This window comes from Pagrus major, chromosome 16 (assembly GCF_040436345.1).
Source record: "Pagrus major chromosome 16, Pma_NU_1.0".
Classification (NCBI taxonomy): domain Eukaryota; kingdom Metazoa; phylum Chordata; class Actinopteri; order Spariformes; family Sparidae; genus Pagrus; species Pagrus major.
This window is the reverse complement of record NC_133230.1, coordinates 235329-249616: the sequence shown is the minus strand read 5'-3', so window position 1 is coordinate 249616 and position 14288 is coordinate 235329. Positions and strand designations below refer to the sequence as shown.

Genomic DNA, 14288 nt, shown 5'->3' with positions numbered 1-14288 from the left:
AGTCATTTATTATCATTATCATCATCATCATCATTATTATTGTCATTATAATTATTATCATTATTATCATTATCATCATTATTATTGTCATTATTATTATCATTATTATCATTATCATCATTATTTTTGCAGTTTTAAAGGGCCTGTGTTTAAAGTGATAATGACGTCATGTTGACCTTATTATTTACATTATTGAAGTTTTTCACAATAAAACAGGTTTTTATTCCTCTTCATGATAATAAACTGTGTGTGTGTGTGTGTGTGTGTGTGTGTGTGTGTGTGTGTGTGTGTGTGTGTGTGTGTGTGTGTGTGTGTGTGTGTGGAGGGTTGGACCAGCACCAGGAGGAGGAGGATCACATGAGTCGCAGATCATCATCACCTCCTCCTCCTCCTCCTCCTCACTAACACTGCCTCTCTCCGCTCCTCCTGGCCTGGATCGGCTCGGCTCGGCTCGGCTCGGCTCGGGACACTTTCACCTGGACCCGGACACACAGAGACAGATCGGGACCGGAGCAGGAGGACCGGACCGGGACCTGCAGCATCCGGCCGCAGGCTCCCGTCATGCTGGGCGCGGTGAAGATGGAAGGGCACGAGGCTCCGGACTGGAGCGGATACTACAGCGAGGAGGTCGGTCACTGTCTGCCCGCTTTACCGCCGCTTTACACGGTCACTGAGAGGTCTGAGACCCGGGGCAGACCCGTCCGGACCAGGCACATCATTATTATTATCATTATTATCATTATCATCATTATTATTATTATCATCCTTATTATTATCATTATCATTATCATTATCATCATTATCATCATCATTATCATCATCATTATTATCGTCATAATTATCATTATCACCATTATTATTATCATTATCATCATCATTATTATATCCTTATTATCATTATCATCATTATTATTATCATCATTATTATCATTATCATCATAATTATCATTATCACCATTATTATTATCATTATCATCATCATTATTATATCCTTATTATCATTATCATTATCATTATTATCAACATTATCATCATCATTATCATTATCATTATCACCATTATTATTATCATTATCATCATCATTATTATATCCTTATTATCATTATCATTATCATTATTATCAACATTATCATCATCATTATCATTATCATTATCACCATTATTATTATCATTATCATCATCATTATTATATCCTTATTATCATTATCATTATCATTATTATCAACATTATCATCATCATTATCATTATCATTATCACCATTATTATTATCATTATCATCATCATTATTATTAACATTATCATCATCATTATCATTATCATTATCACCATTATTATTATCATTATCATCATCATTATTATCATCCTTATTATCATTATCATCATTATCATTGTCATTATCATCATTATTATTTTCATCCTTATTATTATCATTATCATCAGTATCATTATTATCATTATCATCCTTATTATTATTATTATCATCATAATTATCATTATCATCAGTATCATTATTATCATTATCATTATCATCCTTATTATTATCATTATCATCATAATTATCATTATCATCAGTATCATTATTATCATTATCATTATCATCCTTATTATTATCATCATCATTATCATTATTATTCATTCATTCACTTATCCACGAATTAACTCCTAATGCACTCTGTAAATGAAAAACTGAGGTCATCGTGAGCTGTAATGAATCTTGTAAAAACAGGATCAGACACATTAAAAACCGGTCCAGACCACTAGCTGCACAGCTAAATGGGCTAAATAACAGCAGCTACAGGTAGCAGCAGTTAGCTGATGACACGGTGACTCTTTTTGTTTCTAATAACTTAATTCAACCAGTGGCTCATTCTCACATACTGAGTATTTCAGAGTGTTGCTGAATGTTTCTGTATTTCTGAATGTTTATGAGTGTTTCTGAATGTTTCAGTGTTTCTGAATGTTTCAAAGTGTTTCTGAATGTTTCTGAATGTGTCTCTGTTTCTGAGTGTTTCTGAGTGTTTCAGAATCTTTCTGAGTGTTTCTACGTGTTTCTGAATGTTTCAGTATTTCTGAATGTTTATGAGTGTTTCTGAATGTTTCTGAATGTTTCTAAATGTTTCAGAGTGTTTCTAAATTTTTCAGAATGTTTCTGAGTGTTTCTTAACGTTTCTGAATGTTTCTTAGTGTTTCTGAACATTTCTGAGTGTTTCTGAACATTTCTGAATGTTTCTGAGGTGTTTCTGAATGTTTCTTAGTGTTTCTGAATGTTTCTAAACGTTTCTGAGTGCTTCTGAACGTTTCCTAGTGTTTCTGAAGGTTTCTGAATGTTTCTGAGTGTTTCTGAACGTTTCTGAGTGTTTCTGAACATTTCTGAATGTTTCTGAACGTTTCTGAGTGTTTCTGAACGTTTCTGAACATTTCTGAGGTGTTTCTGAACGTTTCTGAGTGTTTCTGAATGTTTCTGAGTGTTTCTGAGTGTTTCTGAAGGTTTCTTAGTGTTTCTGAAGGTTTCTTAGTGTTTCTGAAGGTTTCTTAGTGTTTCTGAAGGTTTCTGAATGTTTCTGAGTGTTTCTGAATGTTTCTGAATGTTTCTGAATGTTTCTGAGTCGTCACAGAAAGAACATGACGTCAGTCTGATTGATTATCTCATTAATAAAGTGATGATTTTGCAGTTTTAAAGGGCCTGTGTTTAAAGTGATGATGACGTCATGTTGACCTTATTATTTACATTATTGAAGTTTTTCACAATAAAACAGGTTTTTATTCCTCTTCATGATAATAAACTGTGTGTGTGTGTGTGTGTGTGTGTGTGTGTGTGTGTGTGTGTGTGTGTGTGTGTGTGTGTGTGGAGGGTTGGACCAGCACCAGGAGGAGGAGGATCACATGAGTCGCAGGTCATCATCTCCTCCTCCTCCTCCTCCTCACTAACACTCTGCCTCTCTCCGCTCCTCCTGGCCCGGATTGGCTCGGCTCGGCTCGGGACACTTTCACCTGGACCCGGACACACAGAGACAGATCGGGACCGGAGCAGGAGGACCGGACCGGGACCTGCAGGATCCGGCCGCGGGCTCCCGTCATGCTGGGCGCGGTGAAGATGGAAGGGCACGAGGCTCCGGACTGGAGCGGATACTACAGCGAGGAGGTCGGTCACTGTCTGCCCGCTTTACCGCCGCTTTACACGGTCACTGAGAGGTCTGAGACCCGGGGCAGACCCGTCCGGACCCGGCACACATAGATCCAGATCAGAGGGAGAAGTTTTCTGTAAAAAGTTCCGATGAGTTTCTGTAACCGGCTCGAACAGTTTGTTCTGTCTGAATTTATTGAGTGAAGCTTAAAACTTTATAAAAACAACAAAGTGAAGATTAAATCTGATTAAAATCATTTCAACATCACTTCCGCTCAAAACTTCAGAATAAAGTGAAAACACAAACGTTTAATTATTGAAAGGTTTTATCAGTTAATTCAAAATGATTCAGATTTGAACTTTTTCTGTTTCATTGATCAGATAGATCCGTTTCTCTAATGTTGGATTCATTTTTGAGTGTCCGCGCGAGAAGAAAAGAAAAGAAAAAGAAAGAAACGCTGTGGAGATCAATATCTGTATTATTATTATTATTATCATCATCATCATCGTCATCATCATTATTATTATTATTATTATAATGGGACAGATTATTTGAGTTTATATGAAACATTACATTTTAACGCAGAGAAACTGAAACACTGAACAAAATTAAATCCAATAAAAACCTGAAATAAACTGAAGCTCAGATGTTCTATTGACGCGACGTCTCACTGCAGGAAATATGTTTTATTGTATTAATTTAGTTTTGATTCATCGGCTCTGAGATCAATAATCTCTGTTTAAAGCAGAGCTGCAGCAGCGCGGAGACGCGACCGAACTGCACCAAGAAAACACAGAAAATAAAAATAACCAGATGAAACATTTGCACACAGACAACATGAACTCGTCATATCTTTAAAATCAATCAGTGATCAAATATTGTGACGTTCGGTGTGTAGATTGATCCGGAATCAGTTCGGACCTCTGAAACAATAAAATCAAACGGTTATTTTAACGCGAGACACGCCCGCGTTTTACTGACGTGGTGTCACTTTAAAATGTGTGTTTTTTAAACGGAGTCTTGAATGAAAATTTACGGCTGACGGACAGAATCAGTTCACTGAAACAATCAGATTGTTTTAATCACTTTTGTTATTGATCCGATGTGAGCGCACACTTTGTCTCATAATAACATTATCGACAATTAACAGCTGATTATTACCTGATGATCAGCTGATGATCAGAGTCACGAGCTCATAATAATGTTGATTATCGGATTATTTCAGAAGCCGCCGCTGTGGAGTCACGCACACACACACGCGCGCGCGCGCACTCACATCACCGCTATAATATAATAAAAACACACTGCGTGTGTGTGTGTGTGAATATTGTTGTTATTGTTAAAAACACCAAACATCAGCTGAATGTTACTGATTTTAAATTAAATTGGATGTAAAATCATTTCGTGGGTTCGCAGCTGGTTGATATCAAAGAATCAGATTTAATAAATATGAATCTATTGTTCTGTTATTAACGTGATAAATCATTTATATATCATATTTATAGTTTTAATGTTTTAATGCTTAATTAATTAAAGTCTGGAGGAAAAACCAGCAGCAGGTCGAGCGGATCAAAAAACAGAAAGACCGTTAAAAGATGAAAATGTGATTTAATGTTAAAAATATTAAACTGTGGTTTAGTTTCACAGGAAGTGTTTCATTATGATGGATAAATAATGTGATTAAATTATATTTTAGTGTTTTAATAATTAAGTTTTCAGACAGAAACATTTTATATCTGACTGATGTGATCAACTTAAAGATGAATCGATCGCACATTAAAGAATAAATAACTGTTGTGCAGCCGGAAGTATTAAAGACAGTAAATGTAAAATATAAAACATCAATGACAGAAGTGACGGCGGAGTCTGACGATCAGATCAAAAGATCAAAACATAAAAAAGTCTCAATAAAATTAAACTGATCAATAATTATGATGTCAGCAGATAATTAATTGGTTGAGTTATTTTCTTATTAATTATCGGTTTAATTTAAACTGTTTTGTTTTCGTCCTTTAAAATTAATTCATGTTGAAACAGCTGAAATATTATTGATCACTCTCTGAAACTAAATATCTTGTTTTTTCTTAATCAATTAATGATGATGTAATGAGTTATAGAATTAAAGAGGATCAATTATAGATTGATTAATGGAATAGAGTAATTTATTGATTAAGGTCTTTTCATGATTCAATTTTTTTTTTTCAATGGGAGAAAAAAAATCAAACAAACCATCAAACATTAATTTATTTATATGTATATTATATTTATGTTTATATATAATTTGTTGTATTTTCAGGGTTAATAAAGAGTTAATTAATAAATTATTTAAGGAGGAAATCTCTTCACACCATCCTAAATTGATGCTTTTCAAATTAAAAGATTTGGTCTCAAATTAAAGGATCTGTGTTTGTTATCAGACATAAATTAAGGATAAATCAACAGGGATTCAGTTTGATAATCGATCGATCGATGCAATCAGGTTCAAATGTTGCTCCGTTTGAGTCAGATCAAATATAAAACCTGTCGACAGTCTGAGGCTGAATATTGATCCACAATCATGATGAAATATTGATCTGAAGGTTTGAAGTGATTCAGTCAGAAATCATAAACACAGAAATCAATCGATGATCATTTAATCAATAAACAGTGACTTCATCAGTTTGATAGATTACCATCAACTGTGTCTGTGCTGCTGGTCCGGGTCAGAACCAGAAACTAGAAACCAACTGGATCTTTTCATCACAGCGTGAAGTGGTCAGAGGTCCAACACGAACCTACAGGACGGAAAATTAAACATTTAAAAAAATCATCATCAAAAGAACTAATCTGCAAAATATTACAGACAGTTAGAGTCCTCCAGGACCAGTACGAGTACACCAGATCAGGTATAACTGGTTCTGGTCCAACTGGTTAGAATCTTCTCTAACTGTCACTGATTAACTGGTCTGTCTGGTTCTAGTCGAACTGGTTCTGACCAGCTCTTACCAGTCTAGTATAAACGTCTATGATCTGGTTCCGGTCTCACTGGTGGTGGACTAACTGGTTTTGGGTGTATTTTCATCTAGTCGACCGCTCCAGAACCAGCACCACTTAGGCCAGTATGGGTATAACTAGTTCTGGTCCAACTGGTTCTGTTCAGCTTTAACTGGTTCCATCTGGTTTCACTGGCTTTGAGCTTGACCCTTAACCTAGACCTGGTTCTGATCTGGTTCCAGTCCCAGTTTAAATGGTTCTAAATTGGTCTAACTGGTTCTGGTCTCTCTGCAGATATACACTCTGATGGCCACCAGTGGAATGGGTTCTAGTCCAGTCCATCTGGTTCTGGTTTTGTTGTAACTAGTACTGGTTTTGGTTTAACCGGTTCTGGTATAACTGTTTCTGGTTCTGGTTTGACTATCTCTGTTTCTGGTCTAACAGTCTCTGGTCTCTCTGCAGATGTACTCTCCAATGGCCGGCGGCGGGATGGGTTCTGGTCTTGGATCCATGACAGGATACATGTCCAGCAGCGGGACCACGTCTGGCTCCTTCAACATGTCGTACAGCGGGACCGGTCTCAGCCCCGCCCCAGTGGGAGGGATGGGCAGCTCGGCTCAGGTGGCCATGTCGGGTCTGGGAGGGGGCGTGTCTTCGATGGGCGGGACTCTGAGCCCGTCCAGTATGAGCTCGGTGTCGGCCCAGCAGGCCTCGATGGGTCTGAACCCATACGGTGGCATGAGTCCCACCATGAGCTCTGGCATGGCCTACGGCAGCGGTGGACTGAACCGCGGCCGTGACAACAAGGCGTTCAGACGGAGCTACCCGCACGCCAAACCGCCCTACTCCTACATCTCGCTCATCACCATGGCGATCCAGCAGGCGCCCAGCAAGATGCTGACGTTGAGCGAGATCTACCAATGGATCATGGACCTGTTCCCGTACTACCGGCAGAACCAGCAGCGCTGGCAGAACTCCATCCGGCACTCGCTGTCGTTCAACGACTGCTTTGTCAAGGTGTCGCGCTCACCGGACAAACCAGGGAAGGGCTCGTACTGGACCCTGCACCCAGACTCCGGGAACATGTTCGAGAATGGCTGCTACCTGCGCCGCCAGAAGAGGTTCAAGTGCGAGAAGAAGATGTCGCCGAAGTCCGACGGCAGGAAGGAGCAAGGGGGAGGAGGAGGAGGAGCGTCTCCTTCAGTGGACGCCATCAAGCCTCCAGGACTCCTGGACTCCTCCTCCCTGCCTTCCTCCAGCCAGGCAGCCTCGCCTCCAGGTCTGGACCTGCGGGGAAGCGTCGGCGGTGGGGCGGACCTGAAGGTGTCCGGCTCCCAGCTCCTGTCCTCCCTGTCATTACCCCCCCACTCCATGGCACACGAGTCCCAGCTGCACCTGAAAGGAGACCCCCACTACTCCTTCAACCACCCGTTCTCCATCAATAACTTAATGTCGTCCTCTGAGCAGCAGCACAAACTGGACCTGAAGGCCTACGAGGCACTGCAGTACTCCTCCTACAGCGCCGGGGGGGCGTCCAGCCTTGGGGGGAGGACCATGGAGTCTCTGGAGGCCTCCTACTACCAGGGGGTATACCCCAGACCACTCCTCAACACCTCGTAGTACCTACTGCACTTCCTGTTTGGACTCTCTCTCTGCATGCAGCTGTCCTGGACTTCCTGTGTGACTGTGATGAACCGGATTGTCTCTGAACTGAACTCCTGCACTGTGACCGAACCAGGACCCACAGAGACCCGAAAACACTTAAAACTGATCCAGGTCTGTGATCTCCTCTCACACACAGAGTCACAAACAAACAAAGATCAAAACCTCTGACGCATTCCGGATAAGACCAGGACCACCAGGGTCCAATCAATCAATCAATCAATCAATCAATCAATCAATCAATCAATCAATCTGTATTTGTATAGCACAAATTCACAACAAAGGTCGTCTCATGACACGTTCCAGTGTGAGCTGGTCCAGATCGACACAACATTTCTCCTGTGAGCAGCACTCGGTGACAGTGGTGAGAAAAAACTGCCTTTAACAGGCAGAAACCTCAAGCAGAACCGTCCATCTAACCAAGACCATCAGGGTCCAGGACCATCAGGGTCCAGCAGCAGGATGACGGGGTTCACACCTGCAGAATAATCTGATTAAGATGAATCAGGATGATTAAAGACATCGAGCTGAACACAGAGTCAGAAAACTTCCAACAGACAAATATTTCTTTAAACTTGATGTTCTGAATGTTCTGAACGTCTTTAAACTGCGAGTTAAATCTTGGACCAGTTTCAGCTTCACTCTCCATCGGTTTCATCTGAACTGGCAGCTCTCTGATAATTCTAGGTGCTGTATCGTAGGCAAGTTCTGAAGAACTGAAGAAGCCTCTTGGATGAGAATGAAACGCCTTCAACAAATTGAAACAAGTCCAGTTGCCTATGATACAGAACCTAGAGGTACCAGGACCTGGATGAACCTTCATCAACAGCTCTGATAGTTTGTCGTCTTTATTCATTGATCGACCTGCAGCGACACGACGAGCTGAGATCAATTCTGTCACGACGTCTCAAATAAATGATCCAAACTACACTTTAATATTTAATGACATTTAATTTTCCGTGTCTCATTTAAAGTTGAGTCAATGTGAATAAATGAAGAGTCGATACTTCAACAATAAACACATTCATTCAATTTAATCAGAGTTACAAAATTTATTCATATGAACTCAACATGAGAGAAAAACTTCACGTTAACTGTGAATCATAAACTGAAGTTATGGAACAGAATTACATAAATAATGAGAATATATTTAAAGTCTCTGTAGACTGAAGACGTGACGGACGGATGAGTTTCATCACACCGAGCTCAAAATGTAAAACACTTTCAAAATAACTTTAAAATATTAATAATGTTAAAAAGACAAATGAGAGAATTAATTATAAATAAATTAAAAGCTTTTCATTTGACAGAATCTGTCGATGACATCACACGACTGTTCACTGAACAACCAACAGAAATGTTTAAAATAATTTAAGTTCATAAAAGAAAAATTACTGAAACATTTTGATTGTTTTTTAATATTTAACTTTAAGCAAACTAATAAAATTAATATCTGATGATAGAAAATGTTTCCAGTTCACGTCAGACGGAGCCGCGGGCTGACAAGATTTAAAGGTCAAAGGTCACCCGTGATGATGGCGATGTGGTCGTCATGGAGACAGATTAATGATAATATTTTGATCAGAAATATGAGGCTCTGAGTTTGTTTCTCCCACGACCTCGTCTGCATCCCTGACCTCCAGAGGGGTCGCGACCATCAGAGTGAGAAACCCCCACACAGATCAAAGAGCTGAGAGTTAAAGGGTCACTTCACTCAAAACACTCGCCTGTCTCCTGTCGTCTGATGTCGTCTGTATCCGGGCAGATTTCTGAGCAGCTTGTTTCCGTGTGTCGCTGTAAGTCGTCAATTGATATTTTTATTGATTTTTGATTCTCAGGAAACTTTTCTGCTCAACGTGTTTGTGAAAATAACGACGTCACTTTGAGATAAATTTACATAAAAACTCTTTTTCATGAAGAAAACTCGTCAGCTGACATATTGATTATTGATCACTTCTGTAAATGAACACTTTAAAACATGAATTTATTGATCACATTAAAACACAACAAGATCAATTTGATGTTCATTTCTGATCAGTTTTTAAAATGTGTTGAATTAAACTGGATGTTATTGATCCCGTTTGATTTTGTTACAAATCATTTAAATTCAGTTATTGATCTCTGTCACGTTCTGACTCAGTCTGAACTTTCACTCTGAGAGTGTAGTACATGTACATGTAGTACTTCATGTAGTACTACACATTCAACACTGTACTTGTACTGGTGCGGCTGTGAGCGGACTCGAAGCTGCAGATGATCCAGTTAATGACAGTTTTAGTTTGAGGAGTCGGCGTCGACGCCTGCAGACGAAACTCAGGGCAGAAATCTTTGTTTGTGTTTACTGATCATCAATCAATCACAGAAGTCTCGTTTATCAATCGGTTGTGATTGATAAATGATTTAAATGTATTAATGGGGGTAAAAAATTAACAAATTGATCAATAATTAAGTCTAGAGGATTTTTGTTTGGTAATCTCACTCTGTGTGTAAAAGGAGAGACCACTTCCTGTTCCTGTTGATGCGTCTGTGTATTGAAACTGTCCATCACTGATTATTGATTATTGATTATTGATTATTACCATGTGCATGAATGAAGCGGGAGGTCGTCTTCTTCTTCTTCTGTGGATAAAATGTTTGATCGAGCGCTGAACTCCTTTTCTTCCTCTTGTAAGGAGGAGGAGGTGAGGGAGGAGGTGAGGGAGGAGGTGAGGGAGGAGGTGAGGGAGGAGGTGAGGAGTTAGGATGTGTTGAAGGATGGATTATTGATACAGACCCCCCCCCCCCAACACCACCCCGTGTTTGTTTTGTGAGCTTTCGACTGTGCTGCATGTTCTTCTTCTTCTTCTTCTGCTTCTTAACTTATTCTGTCATTTTCAATAAAACATAAAACATTATTGATCTGTTGTTAATTGATTATTATTGATTGTGGTCAGCTCAACACTTTATCATATTTATAGTGATCAATAAGTGTTACTGTCAAACTGTCATGAAGAAAATCTGAAACATGATTAATAATAAATGATCAATAAATGTTTAGATTTCACGTGTGAGTTCAGTTCAACCTCCGATCTGAACTAAAGCATGAAGCTCCATCAACTGATCAATATTATCAATATCAATTACTTAATTATCAGCTGCTGATTTCATTTTTTTACAGAAACAAAAGTGATTTGAAACATTTTATTGTTTATCTTAAGGAAACAGCTGATGAAGAACCATGTGTAAACCTCATATCTCCAGTCTGTTGTCTATGACCTGATTGATCAGATTGATCAGATTGATCAGATGGTCCCGCTCCAGCTCCTCTTCATCATGTCAATACATTTATTTTAATATGCGAGGAGATACGAGGTTTCCACATGATTTCAGTCATTCATAAATTAAAACATAATCAATAAAAATGATTTAATCTTTTCTCATTCAAAGAAAACTAGAATCTCCTTATGTTGTGTTTTTATGAAATCATTTAAAACTTTACAGAAAGTGCTCGGCTCGTTGGTTTATTAACTGTTTGTTTGTTGTTGTTTTGATGTTTATTGATTGATTGTTGACGTCTGACTAATTTTCTTTTTCTGTTTCTCCTCCTCTCTGTTGTTGTTGTTGTTGTTGTTGTTTACTGTTTATTAGGCCTGGTTATTTTGTTGTTTTTATTTGGATTTATTTCATTATTGATCTCTGTGATTCTGTTTCTGTTCTTATTTCTTCTTCTTCTCTTTCTGTATTTTCTTCTTCTCTTTCTGTATTTTCTTCTTCTTCTTCTCTTTCTGTATTTTCTTCTTCTCTTTCTGTATTTATTTCTTCTTCTTCTTTCTGTATTTATTTCTTCTTCTCTTTCTGTATTTTCTTCTTCTTCTCTTTCTGTATTTATTTCTTCTTCTTCTTCTTTCTGTATTTATTCCTTCTTCTCTTTCTGTATTTTCTTCTTCTTCTTTCTGTATTTTCTTCTTCTTCTCTTTCTGTATTTATTTCTTCTTCTCTTTCTGCATTTTCTTCTTCTTCTTTCTGTATTTTCTTCTTCTTCTTTCTGTATTTTCTTCTTCTCTTTCTGTATTTTCTTCTTCTCTTTCTGTATTTATTTCTTCTTCTTCTCTTTCTGTATTTATTTCTTCTTCTCTTTCTGTATTTTCTTCTTCTTCTTCTCTTTCTGTATTTTCTTCTTCTCTTTCTGTATTTATTTCTTCTTCTCTTTCTGTATTTTCTTCTTCTTCTTCTCTTTCTGTATTTTCTTCTTCTCTTTCTGTATTTTCTTCTTCTCTTTCTGTATTTATTTCTTCTTCTTCTCTTTCTGTATTTATTTCTTCTTCTCTTTCTGTATTTTCTTCTTCTCTTTCTGTATTTTCTTCTTCTCTTTCTGTATTTTCTTCTTCATCTCTTTCTGTATTTTCTTCTTCTCTTTCTGTATTTTCTTCTTCTTTCTGTATTTTCTTCTTCTTCTCTTTCTGTATTTTCTTCTTCTTCTCTTTCTGTATTTTCTTCTTCTTCTCTTTCTGTATTTTCTTCTTCTTCTTCTTTCTGTATTTTTCTTCTTCTCTTTCTGTATTTTCTTCTTCTCTTTCTGTATTTTCTTCTTCTTCTTTCTGTATTTTCTTCTTCTCTTTCTGTATTTTCTTCTTCTTCTTCTTTCTGTATTTTCTTCTTCTTCTTCTCTTTCTGTATTTTCTTCTTCTTCTTTTTTCTGTATTTTTTCTTCTTCTTCTTCTTTCTGTATTTTCTTCTTCTTCTTCTCTTTCTGTATTTTCTTCTTCTTTTTTCTGTATTTTTTCTTCTTCTTCTCTCTCTGTATTTTCTTCTTCATCTCTTTCTGTATTTTTTCTTCTTCTTCTTCTTTCTGTATTTTCTTCTTCTTCTCTTTCTGTATTTTTTCTTCTTCTTCTTCTTTCTGTATTTCTTCTTCTTCTCTTTCTGTATTTTCTTCTTCTTCTTCTTCTTTCTGTATTTTCTTCTTCTTCTTCTCTTTCTGTATTTTCTTCTTCTTCTTTCTGTATTTTCTTCTTCTTCTTCTCTTTCTGTATTTTCTTCTTCTTCTTCTCTTTCTGTATTTTCTTCTTCTTCTTTCTGTATTTTCTTCTTCTTCTTCTCTTTCTGTATTTTCTTCTTCTTTTTTCTGTATTTTTTCTTCTTCTTCTCTCTCTGTATTTTCTTCTTCTTCTCTTTCTGTATTTTCTTCTTCTTCTTCTTTTTTCTGTATTTTTTCTTCTTCATCTCTTTCTGTATTTTCTTCTTCTTTTTTCTGTATTTTTTCTTCTTCTTCTCTCTCTGTATTTTCTTCTTCATCTCTTTCTGTATTTTTTCTTCTTCTTCTTCTTTCTGTATTTCTTCTTCTTCTCTTTCTGTATTTTCTTCTTCTTCTTCTTCTTTCTGTATTTTCTTCTTCTTCTTCTCTTTCTGTATTTTCTTCTTCTTCTTTCTGTATTTTCTTCTTCTTCTTCTCTTTCTGTATTTTCTTCTTCTTTTTTCTGTATTTTTTCTTCTTCTTCTCTTTCTGTATTTTCTTCTTCTTCTTTTTTCTGTATTTTTTCTTCTTCATCTCTTTCTGTATTTTCTTCTTCTTTTTTCTGTATTTATTTCTTCTTCTCTTTCTGTATTTTCTTCTTCTTCTCTTTCTGTATTTATTTCTTCTTCTTCTTCTTTCTGTATTTATTCCTTCTTCTCTTTCTGTATTTTCTTCTTCTTCTTTCTGTATTTTCTTCTTCTTCTCTTTCTGTATTTATTTCTTCTTCTCTTTCTGCATTTTCTTCTTCTTCTTTCTGTATTTTCTTCTTCTCTTTCTGTATTTTTTCTTCTTCTTCTTCTCTTTCTGTATTTTCTTCTTCATCTCTTTCTGTATTTTCTTCTTCTCTTTCTGTATTTTCTTCTTCTTTCTGTATTTTCTTCTTCTTCTCTTTCTGTATTTTCTTCTTCTTCTCTTTCTGTATTTTCTTCTTCTTCTCTTTCTGTATTTTCTTCTTCTTCTTCTTTCTGTATTTTTCTTCTTCTCTTTCTGTATTTTCTTCTTCTCTTTCTGTATTTTCTTCTTCTTCTTTCTGTATTTTCTTCTTCTCTTTCTGTATTTTCTTCTTCTCTTTCTGTATTTTCTTCTTCTTCTTCTTTCTGTATTTTCTTCTTCTTCTTCTCTTTCTGTATTTTCTTCTTCTTCTTTTTTCTGTATTTTTTCTTCTTCTTCTTCTTTCTGTATTTTCTTCTTCTTCTTCTCTTTCTGTATTTTCTTCTTCTTTTTTCTGTATTTTTTCTTCTTCTTCTCTCTCTGTATTTTCTTCTTCATCTCTTTCTGTATTTTTTCTTCTTCTTCTTCTTTCTGTATTTTCTTCTTCTTCTCTTTCTGTATTTTTTCTTCTTCTTCTTCTTTCTGTATTTCTTCTTCTTCTCTTTCTGTATTTTCTTCTTCTTCTTCTTCTTTCTGTATTTTCTTCTTCTTCTTCTCTTTCTGTATTTTCTTCTTCTTCTTTCTGTATTTTCTTCTTCTTCTTCTCTTTCTGTATTTTCTTCTTCTTCTTCTTTTTTCTGTATTTTTTCTTCTTCATCTCTTT

The 14288-nt window shown here is 36.7% G+C and overlaps 1 protein-coding gene across 1 annotated transcript; it reads left to right on the top strand.

Moving 5' to 3' along the window:
• The first annotated feature begins 3077 nt into the window (after window positions 1-3077).
• Window positions 3078-7719, top strand: foxa1 (forkhead box A1). The gene is made up of 2 exons (XM_073484110.1): window positions 3078-3143; window positions 6562-7719. The coding sequence occupies exons 1-2, from the start codon at window positions 3078-3080 to the stop codon at window positions 7717-7719; spliced, it is 1224 nt and encodes a 407-aa protein (XP_073340211.1).
• The last annotated feature ends 6569 nt before the right edge of the window (window positions 7720-14288 follow it).